Source organism: Protopterus annectens, chromosome 2.part1 (genome assembly GCF_019279795.1).
Source record: "Protopterus annectens isolate FY-2018-M chromosome 2.part1, PAN1.0, whole genome shotgun sequence".
Classification (NCBI taxonomy): Eukaryota; Metazoa; Chordata; order Ceratodontiformes; family Protopteridae; genus Protopterus; species Protopterus annectens.
The window spans coordinates 1643689791-1643713375 of NC_056729.1; the positions used below are offsets into that span (position 1 = coordinate 1643689791).

General features: G+C 41.3%; 1 protein-coding gene across 1 annotated transcript in view; it reads right to left on the reverse strand.

Annotated features, from left to right (window-relative positions):
• Positions 1-4468: 4468 nt before the first annotated feature.
• TTLL10 (tubulin tyrosine ligase like 10) overlaps positions 4469-23585 on the reverse strand; it is a 750762-nt gene continuing 731645 nt past the window's right edge. Inside the window, exon 9 of the mRNA XM_044063591.1 lies at positions 4469-5943. Coding sequence (XP_043919526.1) covers positions 5078-5943 — 866 coding nt within the window. The 3' untranslated portion in view covers positions 4469-5077. The remainder of the gene's footprint in view (positions 5944-23585) is intronic.

The following is a 23585-nucleotide window of genomic DNA, read 5'->3' on the forward strand; positions in this document are numbered from 1 at the left end:
CATAGGTGGTAATCCATTAAGTACAGAAGAAGTAATTAGGGACCTGGGGACCCAAGTTGATAGCAATCTCTCATTTGACAACCACGTGGCCAAAGTGGTTAGAAGAACATTTTATATAGACCACCTAATCATGAAGGGATTCACATCTAGATCAGGGGAGGTCATCGTGCCTCTTTACTCATCCCTCATCAGGCCCATAATTGAGTACAATGCCCCTTTTGGGATGTACCTTACCAGACACCTGCAGCAACTGGAAAGACCCCAAAAGTACCTCACCAAGAGGATCAAAGGGCTCAAACAGATGCCATATGCTGCCCGGTTAAAGAAACTCCAGCTCTACTCAGTGGCATACCGCCTGCTCAGAGGCGATCTGTGCCTGACGTATAAAGCCATGTCCAACCCGGAATTAATGGACATGCTGCACCTCAGAAAATCCAAATCCCATCGAGCTACGCAATTGAGAAACTTGAACCTCAGCACTGAAATAAATAGGACATGCTGGGGGGACAGATTCATAACCCAGAGGCTCCCTTCACTCTGGAATAAAATCCCAGTCCAGGTTAGGCAGAGTCCCTCATTGACTCTCTTCAAGAGGAATCTTGATGAGTGGATGGGAGATCGTAGGTTTACCCCGGGTATCACTTCTGTGTCACTATTAGACAGAGGCACAGTATATTAACCTCGAAAAAGGACATAGCAAAATTAATTTAAAATGGGTGGCGAAAGCCAAACACACGCTGGCTAGGCTTATAAATGCCCTAGGGCAGATAGCCTAGTATGAACCTATGAACCTATGAAAAATGTACTTGTACAGCAGGAGGTTGACCCTGGTTGGTTTTCAGTATAATTCATTGGTGAGTTTGATATGTTCATAGGTTGGTACTAGGCTATTGGCCCTAGGGCCTATACAAGCCTAGCCATAACAATGCCTGGATATTTCTTCCCACAATATTTACTTCCCTGGACCCCTGTCTAGCAGGGCAACTGACGTGATCCCCAGGGTGAATTCCCTATCTCTCATCCAATCATCAAGGTTCCTTTTGAAGAGGGCCAAGGAGGTGGTCTGCTTGACATGTATGGACAGTCTATTCCAGAGTATGGGGAGTCTCTGGGCCAGGAACCAATCCCTTCAGCATATTTTGTTCATTGTGGTGCAAGGTTTAGATCCCTGGAGCGTGTGGCTCTGAGGGATTGGGATTTTTTTTAAGTGGAGCATGTCCAACAGCTCAGGGTTTGACATGGCCTTGTATGTTAAGCAGAGATTGCCTATGAGTAGACACTATGCCACAGAGTATAGCTGGAATTTTTTTAGACGGTCAGTATAGGGCATCTGCTTTAAGTCAGTGATTCTTTTAGTGAGGTATTTCTGCGGCCTTTCAAGCTGTTGCAGATGTCTTGTGAGGTACATACCAAACAGGGCATTGTACTCTATAATGGGTCTAATGAGGGATGAGTACAGTGGGACAATTACTCCTTTTTTCTGGATGAAAAGCCCTTAGTGATGAGGTGTGCCACATAGAAGGATTTCCTGACTGTTGTGGCGATGTGGTTATCGAAGGTGAGACCACTGTCCACCTGTGTCCCTAAGTCTCTCATCACACTTTCAGTGTTTAGTGTACTGTCACCTATGTGGTAATTCATGAGTACATGTTTTTTCCCAAAGGGGATAACTATACATTTCTTGGCATTAAGCTTGAGCCCATGGCTCTGGCACCAAACATCTGTTTCTGTAAGGCCCTTTTGTAGAATATCCACATCATTTGGGGATTCAGTAATGGCTCCCAGTTTGCAGTCATCTGCGAACTTTGTTAGCCAGAGTCCCTTAGTGTTGGCCTGTACTTCGGAGAAGTAGATGCCAAACAAGAGCGGTCCCAGGACTGAACCCTGAGGTACTCCACTTGCCACTTGTCTGGAGCTGAATTTGGAGTTGGCTACTTTTACAGTCTGGGTTCTGTCTGTAAGCCAGTTGGCAATCCATTGAGTGACGTAGGGATTTATGCCAAACTTAGTAAGTTTATCTATAATTCCAGAATGGGGGATGGTGTCGAAGGCCTTGGCAGGGTTCAGATAGGCTGTGTGGACTGCCTTACCCTCGTCCACAGCTCTGGAGACTGATTTGAAGAAGTCAATCAGGTTCAGAAGACAAGATCGGGCCTTCACGAACCCAAACTGGGTGGGGTCCAGTGTTTGAAGGTTGCCAATGTCTTTGTTTATAAGTTCCATGATAATGGATTCCAGGCCTATGCAGATCAGGCTCGTCAGACTGATGGGACGGTAGTTCCCGGGATCCGAGGTGGATCCCCCTTGTAGAGTGGGATAACTGTAGCTTTGCGCATTCAGTGGGCATGAAGCCTGAGGTGAGGCTATGGTTAAACATGAAACTTAGGTGAGGTGCCAGTTCATTTTGTAGTTCATGTAGTACACAGCCCGGGATGTCATCCAGTCCCATGGATGCTGTATTCTTAGCTTTTGAGAGTGCGGTTTCTACCTATGTGGCCGTGATTACCGGAATTTGGCAATCTTTTGGTATTGAGATGGGCTCTTTAGGGGGTGAGAGGGGGGTGAAGTTGGCACTAAATTGATCTGCCAGGATATTGCCAATATCCTTGGGATCAGTATATTTAATGCCATTCTGTTGTAGCTCAGAGCACATCTGAGCATTGACATTTAGATTCTTGACATAGCTATAGAATGCCTTGTGGTTGTCTTTGGAATCTTTGGCAATTTTATTTTCGTAAATAGCTTTGGAGGATTTTATGAGGGATCTCAGTTTCTTACTGAGGCCGGTAAGGGAGTTTTTTGCATCCTGGGATTTTCCTCTTTTCTTTTCTGCAACAGTTTCTTTCTTCTGTTGTATAGTTTTTTTATGGCAGGGGATCACCAGATTGGCTTCGTTTTTTTGGAGGAGAGCATTTTGGTTCTATTTGGAATGGCACGATTCATGCACAAGTGGATGTGCTCGTATAGTTCCTTAGTGTAGGATTCAGCAGTCGAACTTTCAGCTCCTGTCTGCATGTGCTTAACATTTGCTAATCTGGAGGTCAAGGACGTTGATGGAGTCCTGGCTGTGTGTTGTGATGAATTTCAAAAAGTTGGTGGATTGTCACATATGTTGGTAGAAGTCTACCAGTTGTTGTTGTGGGTAGATGTTCCATACTATAATTATGTTATTTATAAAGCACAAGTAGCAGCCCATTGAACTGTAGTAGGTGGAATTATAGATGACTTCTTCTTCTTCTCATTTTCCAATAGAAACTTAACAGTACACAGCCATGCTTGGCTAGTTGTTACAGATGTGGATGCCCTCTACACAGTCCTGCCACATGAATCCTGTGTGAAACCAATTATTGAGGCCTATGAAAAAGAATGGGAAGCCTTTTCGTAAGAGACTCACACCATTGGCAGACTCCTAAACCTCCTATTGAAAAACAACAACTTCCACTTTGAGAACTAGTTTTTTAGACAGTGGTATTGCAATAGGCACAGCCATGGCCCCCAGTTTGGCTAACATAACACTTGGAAAATGGGAATAAGAAGCCAGTGTGTATACCCCTAAGCACATTTATGATTGGGTCTGCCACTAGAGAATTTCTTGTCTTTCAACTGTCACCAAGTATTTTCTCTCACTAAGGATTACAGTCAGTCAGATATGCCAGAAATATAGTTATGCTTAGTTATGCTCTTACTGTTCAGAAAATGCACATTGATGCAAAACCTGCTGTTACATTGGCATTTTAATTCAATTAGAACAATATTTAAAAACCACCCTTGATTTTCTTCCATTGCCACCCCCCCCACCCATTCTTAAGCTAATTGGTCTGTTGCTGTCTATATAATGCGCTCACTACATGCTTTACTGCCTTCCAAGCCAGTAAAACACAGCATTTTTTTGTGCAACTAGTAGTGCATGAAGCAGATAAAGTTCTATGATCTACAACTTTATTATCTGTTCTTGAAATACATGCCAAGATTCAGCTCTTAAGCTTCTCTCTTGAATTGAATTTCTTGGCATCTATGACTCAAACACATAATACGGTGGTTATGACTGGAAGCCCAATCTTAATTCTCTGTGTTACATTCAGCTTTAGGATCTTGTTTGCTTTTGCTGTCATGTACAGGTCAGTTCATGTTCTTATCCCGTATAGGACAACACTGATAAATACAATTACTTAAACAATACCTAATTCCTGACTTGAAAGTCACAAAAACAAATAGAATAGTACATGTAAATAAAATATGACCACACCACTCTGTGAGAAAATAAGTGTATATTTAATATAAGAAAAACAATAATACAAATGACAAACTTTTTGGATATATATGACCATTATTTGGTCGATGTTGGAATAAAATCTAGTTATAGATGATACACACACACACACACACACACACACACACACACACACACACACACACACACACACACACACACACACACACACACACACACACACACACACACACCATATATAGCCATCCTGAGAATATCAGACAGACAAATAACCAAGCATGAAAGTTCTGTTGCTTTGATATCACCAGGGGTTTTCTACGCTTAACTGACTAACATTTTGTATTGTGTTTACTTGATTGCCTCTAAGAGCAGTGTTGCAACATTTCTGTGATGAGCATTGGTCTCATTTCTGTTTTTTCTCATGTTCTTGCGATTTGAGGTTAACTCATACTTTAACTGTAACCATGACAAAGTCCTAAAACTGAAATGTAAACGCAAGCACTCTAAAAATGAATATCATATTCTGTTTATAATGCAAACTGCATAACAATGTGTGGCAGAAAGTTTTATCCCCAAAAACTATGAATCATAACATAAAGCATGTGAAATGGGAAAAAAATACAATGATTTTGTTTTGTAAATGTCCGCGTTTTGGGTATAAATATTTTCCACTTCAACAGCATTAGAGTAAAAGAACAGCTGGATGAATTAAAAGTACTAATTGGTTTCCAAAAAACTACTGATTTTACTTATTTTTTAATTCACTTTGTTATGTAGCATTTGCAATAACTGAAAAATAGCACTATTAAATAAAGATTAACAGTTTTTTCACTGATATCTGTATTATTAAGCACCTCGATCAGATGGAAGAGTTTTGTGCTGCTGTTCATAATCAGACAGCTTTAAGCTTTCCTCAGCAAATGAAACATTTTTCTCAACTTTAGCTGTCACCGCTGATTGTCCCTTTTCAGAGTTTGAAATGCAGGCCTCTGTTTCCTCACACAGTGAATCTCTGCTATTGTAAGTTGATTCATTCGCCTTATAACTTTTCATTCTCTGATCGCTTGTTCTTGTCTGAAGTTGTAAAGGTTTGATATGGGGACTGTTTATGAAGTATGTGTTTAAACTGGCATTTCCTGTGGACTGAGTTCTGTATCCAGCAGTTCTTTGAGGACGGGGACTCAGATAAGATTTTTCATTTAGGACTGGCATAGACATTGTAGTCATTGTTTTGGGCATAGATAAACCTGAGTCTGGATTATGCTCTGCAAAAACAGTTTCATCCGTGCTTTGCCTTGCTGATCTTCCACTAAATGGGAGATCATTTTTTACCTTAAGTTTTACAGTATATGGCACAGGTAGATTCTGCCCTAGAGACACATGCCTCTGAGTCATGGATAACACCGCTCTCTCAGAAAGTTTGGGCACCGAAGAAGAACTAACAGGTAAAGCTCCAGTTCTTGGGTATTCTGTAGGAGACATGGTTTTCAGGATTTTTTCAGCTACCTTTGAAGAGACATGAGCTTGTTGAGTAGCACTTTTGCACCTTTGCATCTTCTGCGGGCTCTTCACAGCTGGTGTTCTGGATCGAAGAGGCTTTTCAGTTTGCTCAGTCGGGTCACCATTATGCAAAATGACAAAACTGGAGAGTGACTGCAGTGGCGTAATTTTCATACCTTTACGACTTTTGTTAAAAATCTCCAGAGTAAGGTCTAAGTAGACAGAAAGAGACAAAGTATAAGCAAGTGAAGTAATCAGTAAATAATATTACTGGTGATATTATGCTGAGAAGTAACATTTTCATGACATTATAAATGCGGACTCCAATGAAAAACTAGCCATCCTTCATACCTGTATCCTTGATCAGAGCCTCACTACTATGGTCTGTTGGATGATTCCAGTAACATTTATAGCCTAAGCCTCTCCACAGACTACATTCCAGATGACTGGAAAACTGCTGTCAAAATGTCTCTACATCAGTGTGGCCCCAGCGCTGACCATGGAAACTACAGACATAAGATTTATATATTATTTATTTATTTATTTAACATTTGTTTACTGGGAAAGTCTAACTGGGACAAATCCCATTTTCACTAGAGACCCAGGGAGAAATGCTCCAGATGTATGTCTTTAGAATATGGGAAGGAAGCTGGAACATCCAGAGGAAACCCACATGAACATGGGAAGGACATGCAGACTCCGCACAGAAGGCACATCAGCCGAGAATTAAACCAGAGAAACTCTTGCCGGAAGGCAAAAACACTAACCGCTGCACCACTGTGCTGCAGTGTCTGGAATGTGTCTTTAATGGCCTCATAAACAGACCTTGATATTCTCTCAGCTCTGACTCCACAACAATATGGCTTTGTAAATTTAGGTCCTGCCTCCTTATCCTTGTTAATTTCTTTGAAAAGGTCAGTGAAGCACTGGACAGTAGCTATGCAGCACATACAGCTTATCTTGATGTGGTTCATGCCACTGAGACTATTCTCATTACAGTGTTATAGACAAAGTTATAAATGTGAGTATAAACCCATATGTTGTGGGGTGGACTGCTAACTGGGTGAGGGGCAGTGGCCAAGTGGTCAGAGTTGCCGATGACACTTTTAGGAGCAAAAATGTCCTCTGTGTTATCTCACAAGGGTTGGTACTGTCTCTCTCCTATTTAGCATGTTTCTCGCAGATCTTCAAGCTACTACCCTTGACCCATGGTTATCTAAGTATGGGGATGACTGAAAGTTCTGTGTCATTATGTATTCATCCATGGGCATGCAATTGCTCAGCTAATGGGTAGATTATGCCAACAACTTGAATATGGATAATTGTCTTGAACTATGTAAGAAAAATTTGCACAGTTTGGTAAAGAAAACATTTCCACATCCTATCACAATGATAACACATCATTCCAGGCAAACACTGTTATCGGAGACCTACCCACTTTTGCTAATAGTGTCTTACCTTTTGACTTTCATAAATCCACAGTAAGTAAGAAATACATTTCTCTAGCACAATTAATTTCTTTGATCACCTCTTTTACATCCAAAACAGTGTTACTTCCCCTTTGCCCAACTCATATCAGACCTGTTACTGACTGTAATGACCCATCAGCGTACAATAGTGGATACATATCACTTAATGCAAGGACATAGCAGCACAGGAACTTAGAAACAATACTAGGCAAGCAACCACAGAGAACACAAGAGGCCTAGCCATATACACCTTTGTTAAACTGACACATGTAAAAGTTCGTACTGACTTTTATGATTACTTATTTTATTTAACATTTGTTAACTGGGAAAGAAGCCAATTTTCAGCAGATGCCCAGGGAGAAAGGCTTCAGATGTATGTCTTTGTAATGTGGGAGGAAACCGGAGCACCCGGACGAAACCCACACGAACACAGGGAGGACATGCAGACTCCGTACAGAAGGCACCCCAGCCGAGAATCAAACCGGAGAACCTCTTGATGTGAGATGAAAATGCTACCACTGCACCACTGCACTGTCCAATAAATATATAATAATTATATTATTTATAAATTATTTATTATTTATTATTTATAATTATAAATATTATCATCTATATCCCAAATCAAGCAGGGCCATACATGATGACTCTGGTATAAATTTGTGTCCACCCATCCAACCATCAACACTATCCTAAAAGGCAAGCAAAGGAGCACTTTGATTGAGCTGGAATGGTACCTTACTGCATAGGCTGGGAATACTTTGAATTGGGAAACTGTCCTTCCATCGAGTCTTGTTCATTTGTTGTTATAAATTCAGATCCCTAGTACAGGTGTTTGTAGAGCCACTGTTTTTTCAAATAAATTGGAGGTCAATTAGGATTGTTTCTTTCATGTCTCAAAAAGCGAGACAAAACTCACTTCAAAGCAGTCAGACAGCTAGTGAGCATACAGAGACTTACTAGTCTATCAGGAGAGTTGAGTCATAGATTCATAGATTCTTACTAGGCTAATGGCCCAGGGGGCCTTTCTAAGCCTCACCAAGTTTTCCTGAAGGAATAATCATGCTCTGTATCCAAATGGGACATTTGAGGGCAGGCAAATATATTGTTGCATAGTTCCCTACTTTGCCTCAGTAGTCCTTAAGGCCTTTCCTATTGCACAATATGCTTGATTTGTACTTACCAAATGGGAATTTGTATTCTATGATGTGTCTGATAATGAAAGAGAACAGCGGTAAAATGACTTCTTTGGATCTTGAAGATATTCCGCTGGAAATTATCTTGGCCAGATAAAAGGATATCCTGGCCATCGTAGAAATATGATGATTAAATGAGAGAGAGAGAGTTGTCCACATAAGTACCCAGGTCTCTTATGACTGTATCTGTTTGAAGAGGAGTGACACTTATAACATAAGACATCGAGACAGCTATTTTTACTAAACTCTACTATGCTGCCCTTTTATATATTTAATTTGAGATTGCCTTTAATACGCTAGTTATGTGCTCCCAGACCTTTTTGGAGCAGTTTAGTATCAGTGGATGAGTAAATAATACTGTTCAACTTGCAGTCCTCAGCAAACTTGGTCACCCACACTTCAGGAATATTGGCTTGGATAATTGCAAAATAAATGCCAAACAGAAGAGGGCCCAACACTGATCCCTGTGGTAGCCCCTTACTTCCAATTTTACATTTGGAGACAGTACCAGCAACGTTCACTATTCAATATCAGTTAAATAGTCAGTTTGCAATCCAGCTGACAATTAAGGGGTTACCTTTAAGTTTGTCTCATTTTTCATTAATATTGGCATGGGGAATAGTGTCACATGTCTATACTTTCATAGCTAGTTATCATGCATGTAGACCAGGAGACCACTAAGAAGCGTAGCCCAAATTTCAAATTGCCACAAGTTCTCCCTGTTTTTTTTTTTTAGCTTGCTCAAGGTCATTCAGCAGAGAAATGAAGGCTGAAGAAATTAAACCAGTACCACAGGAAGTAGCTTGTTAGCAGCTTGTAGCCTTAATCTCCTGCATTAACTTCCAGACTAAAAGTTAACTGTGGTGCGACTCAAACCTACAACCTTTTAATGCCTTTTACAATTTCCTAGAAATCCAATGAACTATACATTGTACCTCACCACAGGCTGTAAAGACACATTTGGCAAAAACTCCAAGAACACAATTTAAAAGATCATCTCCGCCTTCAGAACACAAGGCAACACTTACTCCTTCTCCACTGCCACATGCTGCAACACAACACAGATCACCCGAAGTCACCAGGAAAGCAGGCCTAAGCCAGTAAAGCCCATTAAGTATACTGCCTCATGGGTGGTTATATAATTAGGCAGGCAGACAGACTTCAGACTCACCAAACTAGACAAGAACAAGGTGACTGTAAGCTGCTTATGTGGTGCCAAAATCCATAATGCTACAGGGGTCCTAAGGTCCCTAAAACCAGACAAGTATTACCATAACCTAGTGGAGAACCCCATAGGAGTGAATAACAAGAGGCGCTAGACCCAGAAGGTCATGCAGAGAGACATGTTGGAAGTTACTATGCAAGTGTTAAATCACTTTTGGTAAGTATTCTCTTGGCTCTGCCAAATGTAATGAGTAGAAGATGGCTTTACCAATTTGTAATTATTTGGTATAATTCTAAGGGGGCTCCAGTATGTGTCACCCTGGGATTAGGTTCATATATTTGTACTAGGCTAATTACCCTTGAAGGCTATTTTAAGCCTAGCCAATTATTCCATGTGAGAATCAAATGCTGCACCTTCTGTTTGTAAGGAAAACACCTTAACCATAATGCCAAGAGATGGTAGATAAGTTTTCTTGTTCCACCTTTCACACCAGGACTACTATATAATGGCTAAAGCCTGTTCTGCACTCATAGTGCCTTGTTTAGGTAGTCTCCCTACTGGACATTCCTATATAGCAAACTCGGACCCAAATTTGGACAATACCATAGTGGCACTACTTGGGAGTCTAAACAGAAAGATATCAGATATTGGGGCATTCTTGCAACTTGAACACATTCATATCTCTGTAGTTGCTGAGGGTTGGTTTCAATGCAGTAACAGCGCCTCCTCTATACTAGGGTTTAGGATCCGTCATGCCTTCAGCCCGTTAGATAACTGTAAGGAAGTATCTGCTCTGGTTAGATACAGTGTAATCTCATGTGAATTACTCATGACCCTTATTTGTAATGCCTAAAGATCCAAAACACTCTTAACAGATCCTATTATTAATTTGTTGCTATCTGAGGAACCCCATCAATGTCCCTAACAGATTTTGGAAGTTACCTTAATACCATTCAGGGGTTGAATATCAAATAATATATCTTCTTGCTAGAGGACATCAATTACGCAAGCACTGACTGGCACACTTACACCTTTAAAATGGATATGCTCAGTGTTTCCTAGACTTTGTTAATGCCAATGCACTGCAGTATATTTTAAAACTACCCAGTAGAATTTTTAATGTCTTTGACCTGATCCTTATTGAAATAGCTTCCACCTTTTCCCCACCATGCATCTCCTCATCACAGGTTAAATCTGATCACAGATTAGTTACCTTCCATGTTAGTCTTAATGGCACCACCCTAGCAGCAAATGTGAACATGTTTGGAGACTTCTCCAATGTAAACCTACTTAGAAGGCCGATGCAAAATTCCCAACATTATCCTGCAAATGGATATGACTGACAAGGCTGCTGCATTCACCTTTAACCTTTACAAGCAACTAAACTGCTACTAGAAAATCTGTACCTGTCTGCCGTATTTATATATAATGTCCAGTTCAGGAATAAACCTCTCTGGTAAAACTCCTGTATTAATAAACTATAACAAAAGATGGATAATCATGAAAAGTAGTAAGAAATCCCCCCCCCACCTCAAGACCATATTGAACCATGCCATGTCACATGGGCTGGAAGGCTGGCATAATGGTTAAGGTGTTTACCTTACAAACACAAGGTGCAGGGTTTGATTCTCAGATGGGATAAATAGCTAGGCTTAAAATGGCCCACAAAGGCAATTAGTCTAGTACTACTCTATAAACCAACAAGGAACTTAATAACATTATTTGAAAGTGTTAGGCAGAGTATAAACTTTAGATGACTACAAATACCAGATAAAACTGCAAATCGTTTTTTGATTATGTCAGGAAATTAGGGCATAACATTCAATAATGCACTGAGCTCATCCGTAATATCACACATTCCAGTCCCAAGGATGCAGGCAATATATTAGCAAGCAAATTTACTGCTAACTTTACCCCACCAAACCACATAGCTGCATGCAATATCCCAAAAAAATAGTTTCCCCTGAAATCAGCTTGGGAGGCAGACCCAGGATGTGTTTAATACCAACCTTCAACCTCTTTAAATGATAGACAAACACAGGGTGTATTTATGCTTGGCCATCCATTTATCCAGGTTATGCTTAGGCTGGGTCAGGGAACTAACTTTATTTTACATCAAAGGGAAGTGTATTCCATAAAACAGAGATTCTCTGGGAACAGTATTTATCTTGCCAATAGATCTAATTATATTTCAGTAGAAAATTAGATACCTTGAGTAGGTATTTAGGGTTTTATTTGTTCTATGAATATGGAGGAGGTCACATAGGAGTGGATGTTTTGAAGTTCTGTAAGCCAGACAGAGGTCCTCTTTGAAGAGTCTATAGGAAATGCAAAACTGATAGAGCAGTTTGGGGAATCAGTGTGTAGCTCAAGGAAGACATTCCCTTGATTGAATTGGGGTGGAAATGCTGTGGTCTCAGTAGCTGAATCACATGCTTAGACAAGTACATACCAAAGGGGCATTATTCTATTATGAGCACAATGAAGGGGAAGCAGAGAGAGATGATAACTTCCTTTAACCTAAAAGATATACCCTTGATGATCGGTTAAGCCATATAAAAGGATTTCTGAATGACAGTTGTAACATGCTGGTCAAAGGATAGTTCAATACCAATGAAACTTCCCAGGTCCCTGATGCATGACTCATATTTCAAAGGAGTGTCACCTATTTGGTAGATGAGTTGGTGCCCTTGTTTGCCAAAGAACACAATGCTGTATTTATTCCCATTTGATTTAAGGCCATGGTCCAGGCACTATTTTCTGGAGCATGCTAGGACTTCCTGGAAAATCCGAAAGCCAAATGAAGAGTTTATGACCACTCAGAGTTTGCAGTCCCTGGTCCGTGATAGCCTTTACATCAGAGAAATAAATACTAAAGAGAAGTGGTCCTAGGACTAATTCTTGTGGGATACCACTGGTTACTATTTTCGATGGAAGTATGCTACTAACACTAATAGAGTCAGGTCTTCTGTAAACCAGTTTGCTATCCAGTAGGCAGCATAGGGGTTTATATTTAGTTTGATTATGGAATGATATCAAAGGCCTTTGCCAGCTCTAAGTAGGCAGTGTATAAAAATGTGCCTGTGTCTAATGCATCAGTTGCCTGAACAAATAAGTTAACCATGTTCAGGAGGCAAAATCTGCCTTTAAAATACCCAAGCAAGCTTGGGTCCAGGAATTGCTGACTGCTTATATCATTGTTAATAAGTTCTTTATTGATGCATCCCATTGTTTTACAGATAAGACTGCTGAGGCTTGTAGGTCTGTAGTTCCCAGGATCGGGTCGACAGCTCATAATGTTGAGTCTGACATGTTCAACACCAAAATGTCGAACTACGAAAATAGCAAACGGCCATATAACCGATTTCTTTCCAACAGAAAGAAATCGGTTATCCAAACAACGAGGACCCATAGAGCTAGATGTTTCAGCCCTGGACAGAACACTCAGGTGTTGCACAACAATTATCAGAGGGGGTGTCTTGGGCATGCTAATTTGTTGTGGAAAATATGGGGAGAAAGGTTTGAACTAAATATTTCAGCTAATATGCTGGCTATGCAGTCAGGTGAAGAGTACATGTTGTTATGTATCAGTTCCTTTCTGAGAAAGCTGAAGAAGGCGTCGTGGTTGGTCTTCACATGGGTGACAGTTTTCAGTGAATACGTTTGAGTAAGTTGATTTTGTGCTTGAGTACTTTATTGATCTTTTTGAGTTCTCCTCTCTAGGTAACTGAGTTTTATATTTATACATGTAAGATAAGAGTTTCTTCCTGTTTTTATATAGTTTGTTTATACCAGTGTTCCATCATTTTGGTTTATTCCTGAGATTAGCACATCATTTGTGTGTTATGGGTGCTAATACCTCAAGGCATGCTTTGAGGTGAGCATAGAAATCATCTGCTACTGTGTCATCATGCATGATGGGTTCATTGAGATGAGGACGGAGCTGAAATGTCATCAGGTCATTAGTTATCTGGAGCAGGTTTGCTTTAGGGTAGTCTCTCTAGACAGAAGGACAATGTAGCTGATCCAGATTTACCCTAATAGTGAATGTTACTGAATGGTGGTCAGATCTGACCAGTGATGTGGTAACTGAAGTACACCAAATTTATGAGACTCACATCCAAAATGTTAGTAACCCTAATTGGGACTAGAACTATTTGGTCCAATGAGCTGGCATTAATGAAGTCCAAGAGTTATTATGCATGCATATTAGAGGTGGTGCAGGTTTCCCAATTAATAGATGGATACTTAAAATCACCAAAGACTGGCTTCAGGCCAGTTATTTTACATTAAGAAGGTTCATGGTCTGCACTCTTGTGGGAGAAGAGGCTGGACTCTGCCCTTCTGAGCTGGGAATTTCTGGTTAAAGGCTTATAGTGCATGCATATTTGAACTATTTCTTACTGTAATTGGTACACCTTGTTTGCTGTAGCATAGACTAGATCCAGGACTGCTGAATCTAGTTTTGTTTGTATGCTTGTTATTTCCCTGAAAAGCTAATTCCACCTAAAACGTGGCTTCTCAGCGCTTCTGTGGATCCCTAGTGATATCTGCATTGCTTACTGTACTTATTTCCTTGTTTCACTTGAAAGAAAGTTACTGTTTGTCATTTTTGCATTTAAGTTACCTGTAACACATTGCATTTAAGTTACCTGGCACTTGCTCACTAAGTCAGCACTAAAAAATTAAAAGCACTACACCCTCACAAACTCCCATTGAGTACCTTGTTCCCCATTGGCCCTTTTTTTCAATTATAAAGGAATTCCCAATACTATTCTAGCATGTCCAAAGGTCAGTTGTCAATCTCCTCTCCAGTCCAGCTGGTGAATCTGGGAATCTTGAGGCAATGTTACAACTGCCTCATGTACACAGACAACCCTCTCCTCCTCCCAACAAATTCCAACACATGTGAGAGATGCAACCATATAGCCAAACTGGAGGCTAAGCTCTCTCAACTCAGTACTGGCGTAACCAGTCAGGAGGAGAAGGAAACCACACTCACTACAATTCCAGTCTCACATAGACCTACCACGACAGCAAACCAAATACATAAACACACAAAAACATACTTGGAGGCTCTAAATAAAAATCTGCCTAAGCAGCAGAGACCTCCAAAGCAGACACCTAAGCAACCGCTACCCCAAAACAAAACACGTGCAACACATAGCTCACAAAGCCAGTGTGCCGAACAGTCACAGCCCTTAAGGCTAAACAACACACCTGATACACTTGTAATAGGTGACTCTATCATCAGGCACACTGAGGTCCCACTCACCAGGCTGAACAAGGAGAAGGTCACGGTGAGCTGCCTGTCGGGCGCTAGGATCCGCCACATAACACAAGCACTCAGGTCACTCCAAGGCAAGTACAAATATGACTCAGTCATTGTCCATGCTGGTGTGAATGACCTGAGACGTACCTCCCTGGACTACATGAAAAGAGACATAGAGGAGCTCTCTGAGCATGTAGCCCAGGCAGGTATGACCCTGACCTTGAGTAGCATCTTACCCTCACCAAGAATGATGCCACAGTATGAAGACAAGATTATCAATTTCAACAATTGGCTTAAGTATTGGTGTCATTCAAAGGGGATCCAATGCCTGTCAGCCTGGGATGACATGCTCGACAAGCCACGATGCTTCGCTAGGGACGGCTTGCACCTGTCACCCCTAGAATTTCGGATATTGGCAAAGGCTCTTGCTACCCCCATAGTGCCTTTTTTAGGCAAGGCTCAAAAGACAAATCCACCTCCATAGGTATCACAAGGGATAAGAAACTAAGAGTAATGCTACTCAACGCCAGAAGTCTAAACCTCAAGATGCACGCACTCAAAATTCTCCTTAGCATGGAGAACATCGATATCTGTGCAGTAACAGAAACCTGGTTCAAGGCTCGAGAGCACCCCAGCACTACCAGGTTATACCTCATACCATGCTTTTCTCCCCAAAACTTGGACCGAACCACAAAAGGATGGGAGTATCAATATTCGTCAAAGATACCCACACCTCCAGGTTGGTGGCACAGCACGAAGCATCAGAGACTATCCATGTGCAACTAACAGTGGGTAAAACTGCCTTCCAGTTTATAGCCTGCTACAGACCACCCTCCCAAACCCAGGAACCCCACTCGGCCTTCCTGAGAACACTGGAAAATATGAAGGTCTCTCCAAACACCATTATATTGGGTGACTTCAACTACCCAACCATAGACTGGGAGCATTACTCTAGCTCCAACACCCTAGCCCAAAGGTTCCTAGAATTTATAAACTCAAATGCTATGGAACAACTTGTTACCACTCCCACAAGAGGGGAAAATATACTGGACCTGATTATCACCAACATGGGGGCTCTATGCTCCAGACCAGAAGTGTATCCCTCACTGGTAAGATCAGACCATAAACTAATCTCACTGGTTATTCACATCCCAACCCCACCCCATGCCCAGAAAACCACAGTGAAAAACTTCTCTAAAGCAAATTTCACACTCCTCAAAACCAAGGTGGAATCCTTCAAAGCCCCTGGGCCTGTGGATAATACGTCCCACACCGCAAAATCCTTTATAAACGCATTCTATGAACACCTTCAGGAATGCATGGATCATGCAATCCCAAATAAAACCAAGACCCAATCCTCCAAAGGCAGATGTCCTGTCTGGTGGACCCCAGCCATAAACAAACTATACAATAGAAGGAGGAAGCTACTACATGATAGAGCAAAATCCCAAAAAGGGAAGGCATCTCCGATCAGTATTAGCAAAAAACTACGGGCACTCATAAAATCGTCTAAGGCCAGCTTCGAGAGAAAAATTGCACAGGACACTAAGGATAATCACAAGGCTTTCGTTAGTTATGTTAGGAACCTGGGTGGGAATTCCCAGATATGCTCAGAATTAGTCCAAAATGACAAAAAATACACCGAACCCACAGACATTGCCAACATCCTAGCTGACAGGTTCAGCGCAAACTTCTCCCCCCCATCCCCAGCAAAAGGGCTAATATCTATCCCAGCAGAGTGCTGCCCCCCTGACATCTCAGATGCTCAGGTAAGAGCTGCCCTCTCCAAAGCAAGAAACACAGCATCAATGGGACCAGACGGTGTCCCGGGCTGCGTCCTACATGAACTCCAAGAAGAGCTAAACCCAAACCTAAAACTACTGTTCAATCTCAGCCTTACTACAGGATATGTACCCAAAGAGTGGCGTACAGCAACAGTGGTCCCTCTCCAGAAAGGTGGTACCTCAACGGATCCTGGAAACTATCGCCCCATAAGTCTCACTAGCTTGGTCTGCAAAGCTATGGAAAGGATCATCATGGACCTTATAAATAAAGATATTGGGGACCTGCAGACACTGGATCCTACCCAGTTCGGCTTTGTTAAGTGCAGATCCTGCCTCTTGAACCTGGTCGATTTCTTTGAAACAGTCACCAAGGCCATTGACAAGGGGAAGGTGGTCCACACAGCCTACCTGGACCTCGCAAAAGCCTTTGATACAATACCCCACTCGGGCATTATAGATAAGCTCACCAGCTTAAATATAAACCCCTATGTCACTAGATGGGTTGCAAAATGGCTCAAGGACAGAACCCACATGGTTAGAATAGCTGGAGCCATGTCAGACTCCAAACCAGTTACAAGTGGCGTCCCACAAGGCTCAGTCCTGGGACCTCTCTTGTTCAGTATATATTTCTCGGAGGTACAGACCAACACGGAAGGACTGTGGCTGACCAAGTTCGCAGATGACTGCAAACTGGCGCCATAATAGACTCTCCAGCCGACACAAGCATCCTCCAAAAGGGCCTCATAGAAACAGACAACTGGTGCCAGAGCCATGGCCTCAAGCTAAACGCCAAAAAGTGTATAGTCATCCCCTTTGGCAAAAACAAAGTGCCCACAAATTACCACATAGGTGGTAATCCATTAAGTACAGAAGAAGTAATTAGGGACCTGGGGACCCAAGTTGATAGCAATCTCTCATTTGACAACCACGTGGCCAAAGTGGTTAGAAAAACATTTTATATAGCCCACCTAATCATGAAGGGATTCACATCTAGATCAGGGGAGGTCATCGTGCCTCTTTACTCATCCCTCATCAGGCCCATAATTGAGTACAATGCCCCTTTTGGGATGTACCTTACCAGATGCCTGCAGCAACTGGAAAGACCCCAAAAGTACCTCACCAAGAGGATCAAGGGGCTCAAACAGATGCCGTATGCTGCCCGGTTAAAGAAACTTCAGCTCTACTCAGTGGCATACCGCCTGCTCAGAGGCGATCTATGCCTGACGTATAAAGCCATGTCCAACCCGGAATTAATGGACATGCTGCACCTCAGAAAATCCAAATCCCATCGAGCTACGCGCTCGAGGGACTTGAACCTCAGCACTGAAATAAATAGGACATGCTGGAGGGACAGATTCATAACCCAGAGGCTCCCTTCACTCTGGAATAAAATCCCAGTCCAGGTTAGGCAGAGTCCCTCATTGACTCTCTTCAAGAGGAATCTTGATGAGTGGATGGGAGATCGTAGGTTTACCCCGGGTATCACTTCTGTGTCACTGTTAGACAGAGGCACAGTATACTAACCTTGAAAAAGGGCATAGCAAAATTAATTTAATATGGGTGGCGAAAGCCATACACACTCTGGCTAGGCTTATAAATGCCCTAGGGCAGAGAGCCTAGTATAAACCTATGAACCTATGAATAGTGATGCGATTAATAGGAAGGAATATGCCAAATTGTTTAGATATGCCTCGTGGGTGGCAGATGACATGGCATGTGATGGTAACTTGCTAAGATGTGGTACAGAGTTTTATTTACTGTAAGAAGGACATTGCATTACCCTCCTCAATGTTGGAGGACATTTTGAATACGTTTTGCTAGCTTCTTAATGGTCTAAAGGCTGATTGTCTAGTATGAACCTCTTAACTCTCATAACTTTTACATAACTTTTAGATTGTCCTCAGTCTTTTTGCAGACTTGTTTACATAACTTTTTTTTCCTCGATTGTTTTTCCCTTTCTGTGGGTAGATAAAGGATCATCCAGAAAAAGGAGTAAACTTTTCTTCACAGCCTGACATCCTAAATTCTATTCAGCTTCTTTGGAAGGTTACACATGTGGCATGAATTGCTACTACAGTGGTCTTCCCTGAAGTAAGATAGTACATTTGTGTGAGTATATTTCCCATAACCTTAAATCTTTGAATGATTAGGCCATCATACCAATACCGAGTACCCTCTTTTTAATGTGTGTGCATATCTTTAGTGTCCCAGTCCTGTTCTGTCATGCATAGATAGTGGCATTTTTCTAATTGATCTTTGTTGACTGGGTTACTCCCACTAGGCCAATACCCTGTTTTAGAGAGACCAAAAGTGGTAGTTGTAGGGGAAAATTAGGCACGGCATTGAGGGACTTCCTCTACTCATTTTTTGATAAGTGACACGGGATTATTTACATCCACCTGAGCTATCTCCAACTCAGGCAGACTGGGCCTTGGCTTAATGTCTAATCCGAAGGATGACACACTGAGGAGTACAAGGCCATATATTATACGAAGCCTATACTGTTATGTGAGCCATTCACAATAATACTAGAGTACTGATTACCCTTCTATCACTTCAGTAAGTTATCCCATTTGGGTTTAGCCCTTAGAACCCCAGGCCGGTCAGCTCAGATTATAAAGCACAAGCAGACTGGTCCCTTTTTTATGCATATTATTTATTTACGTAAGTGTATTTATATTTCTGCTGTCTTCTGCAATCTGGAATACTACCAGATGGTGGCAGCACTACTGCATAAAAGCAGGTAGCACAGTACTATGGTTAGCAATTGTAAGTCTTGAAAGTATATAAACTGTAATATACTAGTAACCATCTTGTGCTATTACACAATGAAATGCTGCTATTACAGCACATGTTCAGCAGTGTGACTGTAGGAACTTCTTATTCTCTTGTGACAGCATTTTGACAGGTGTCAAGATGTTACGTCTTGTTAGAATCATAGGTTCATAGGTGTACTAGGCTAATGGCCCCGGGGCCTTTACAAGCCTAGCACACAGAAGTGCCCTGGCATTGTGCCGCCCATCGTTAGTTCCCAGTGCCTCTATCAAGTAGAGCCACTGGAGTGATCCCCAGGGTGAACTTTCTATTTCCCATCCACTCATCAAAATTTCGCTTGAAGAGGGCTAGTGAGGTGCTCTCTCATGCAAGAAACTAATTCTGATAAAAGGCAACTTGAAATGTTAGACATCTATCGTGCTTCCAATGGGCGAAAAGCAGATAGATGCCATCTAATGCCCTGTAGAAATAACCAGTATCTATGTTCCTTGTCACCTCCTAAAGTGGAGAGACCTAAACTGTTAATCAGCTCAGCATCCACAGACGATATTTGTATGGAGTCATGCCACAACATATCATCGTAAGGGAGCAAAACATTCAGACAAAAGAAATGAAACCAAAAACAAAGGGGAGAAGCAGGAGGGTTATAAAGAAAAGACAAAAGGGAAATCAGTCATTCATTATTAATATGAATCCATCACACAAATGTCCACTTATGTTTCTTTCTCTTTCTTTTTTTTGTCTCTTTGCTTGTTCATCACATTTTGATAGAAACCCAAGCAATGAATTCTATAGACAGGAAGAAACATGGCCTAGCATATCCTGAACCACTGAAGAAGCAGACAGTCCCTCTAGATTTAGAGCAAGCGTCTAACTTAACACCATTCAAAAAGCCTTTCAAATGTCAGATGCAGAGGCTTTCTTAAGAAATCCAGACTGACTACTAAAAGGCCAGTAAGCTATGGTCAGCTTAGAAACTGGGGCAGCAAACCTATTTTATGGAGAGGAGAAAGAAAATGTGTTTAGAGTTGCTGGAACACTTTATCATAGAAATGAAAAAAAGTAACTTTCTACACAGTATGGAAGATTTTGACATCCAGCATTTGACAATGTGAAGAGTCCGAGGTCACTTTCATTTTTGACTAAAACAAACTCTGTTATAATATTCAGCATAAAAGGCATGTGAAAAACAACACCTTGTCTTAATAATTCACTGTATAAATACAGAAACCACAAGTGCTTGTGACAAACATTCCTCAAGCTGAAATGAGAGCCCCTATCAAAGCTGATTTGCAAGTCAAAATTTCATTAGCAATACAGTATATCTGGCGGTTGGCGTAACAAGTTAAGACTATGCTCTGTAGCTCCTGTAGTCCTAGGTTTGATACCCTTACTCCATTTGTCTGCTGTGTGGCCTGACCAAGTCACTTAATCAGATGTTGCTCCTGAAATGTGTCTGTATTGGTTGCATAATGGTTAAGGTCTTTACCTCACAGACTGGAATAACATAAATTCTTAGTGGGAATAGCATCCACATCCCTTCTGGACATGGGCAGTCATTAATAAATACAGTCCTAGGTTGTTGTTGTGTCTTTAGGCTTTTCCGGGTTAGGGGTCACCACAGCAGAGCTCCGGTCCGCTAATGATTGGCAGTAGATTTTTACGTGCCGAGTTGCCGGCCCTGATGCACAGCCTTCAACGAAGGTACGCCCAGTCACGCATGTCAACACACAGAAGACGCTCTAGCTGAGAATCAAACAGGACCATGTCTTACTGTGAGGCGACAATGATACCGCAGCACCGCCACCGCAGTTTTGGCTAAAATATCTGTGGTATTACATTAGGATGAAATGGCTAGGCTTAAAATGACCTCCTGGTTGATAGCCTAGTAACCTTCTATGATCCTATGACCATGGGACTATCTCATTAACAAATGGGTATTATTATCAAGTCAGTGTTTAATAAGTGTGTCAATAACAAAATGTAGACTCCAAGAAGAAGTCAAATTCATCCTTAACACTCTAAGATGAATCAAGCCACGTAAGAAAAACTCACTGTAGCTATAAGCAACGGCGAAGGATCCCAAGGTCAGAGAAGCAGATAAAGCAGCAGCAGAGACAGTTATCAAGAGTTACGCTGACCCCTTTTGTTAAAGAAGGGTAAAAAAAATCTAAAGGGCAGAGGCAGTCCTACCTATAATATTCAACAATATTTAACTTCGTACTAAAGGAAGAATTTCTTCTAAATTATGATGACTATCCAGTGGCAAGTTTTCTTGGACCGACTCAAAACCGTTAATATCATTATAGAAGTCAGAACTATTGGCAATGAAAAGGTTATCCTCTAGGTAGTGCAATGAAGAAACTTTGGACTGAACAGCGAAAATTCTTTCCTGACAACAGAGAACAAAAGAATAAAGAAGATTAAAGAAAAATACCGGGAGACAAACATACAAAGATGTGAGAACCACAGACAGCTTGGCAAGAAAATTACTTGCATCTTGTCCATCCTTGCTTTCAAAAATATTCTGCAAATTTCAAAGATCGAGGAAATGTATACAGTAAAACCCAGTCCCACCTACACAAAAAGCGTGTGGTGTCCTTGTGTGAAAAGAAGGTTGCAGAGCTTTCTCAGAGGAAATAAAATAGGTCTGTGGGTGGAGTATTGGATTCTCCAAAAATATTTACCAACTGCAGAAAAGACTTGATTTAGTTGTCATTAGATGGCCATGGGAACCCAGCAGCTCATGTTGTCTGTCAAAATACTATAATATTCAGGCAGGTGAATTGGCATGAGGTGAATATTCATCCAGAGTACAGGGTCCTCCACATTCCTCCCTTATTGATGTCAAATTGCCTTCAGATATATGAATGACACTGGTGTAAGCAATTCAGTAAATATCTTCACAGCCATTTCTAAAGCTTAGACTTCCCTCGGATTTATATAGAGTGTTTATTACTCCACAATCTGAAAGTGACTTTCTTAGTTATATTTTCAATTTTCTGTAACATAGATCCTGTCTTACCATCCACAGCACAGCACTGTCCAACATTTTTATAGACACATTTTCTATTTTGTGTGATGTAGATAAATCCTCTCAGCATCTCCTGTACCTCTTCACCTACTGGGTGCCTCCCCATATACTCCAGTTCAGTAATATAGAAATGTAATATCCTCCAAAAATGTTTTTCTCACTCTAGTTATTTATGATATCAAGTCCATTTGGTGGGCAAACGTGTTTACAATAAATTAAAGCTGAGTTACTACAGTGACTAAACCTGTTTGAGTTTGTTTCAGTACCCTTATAGAAGGGAATTAACATCTGAAGTTTTGGATTGTTTATTACTGCTGCTCAGTATTGAAACATTTAAGTGTCTTTATTTTCATTTTTCACAAATAACAAGGAAGTGAAGTCAGTCCTCTACCTTAACACTGGGGACAGTTATTTCCTCACATCTCTGTTGTGGTTTTGTATTGTTCGTCCCATGAGTCACTTTTTGTGATACAAAGGGATCCTCAGTGTGAGATGGATTTACAAGAGTCACTGGTGATCTTTGTCATTTCATTTACATACGCATAAACACACACACACACACACACACACACACACACACACACACACACACACACACACACACACACACATACACACGCACACAAGCACATGCGCACACGCACAAACATACATTGGTGATCTTTGTCATTTCATCACATACACACACACACACACACACACACACACACAGACACACACACACAGACACACACGTGCACACACACAGACACACACACACACACACACACACACACACACACACACACACACACACACACACACATACATTTGTGACCTTTCTCATTTCATTTACACATACACACACACATACACACATACACACACACACACACACACACACACACACACACACACACACACACACACACACACACATATAGATAGATAGATATATTCATAGATTCATAGATTTACAGATTGTTACTAGGCTAACAACACGGGGCCTTTCTAAACCTAGCCAAGTTTTTCTTAAAAAAGGTTGATGGCCTGTTTCTGAATAGGACATTGAGAGCCAGGCATTTATAAGCTACCTCTGTCCATAAGCGACATAGGTGTCAGGCCTGGTGTAAATTTCCTATTCCACATCCACTGGTCTAGCTTGTGCTTAAACTGGGTAATA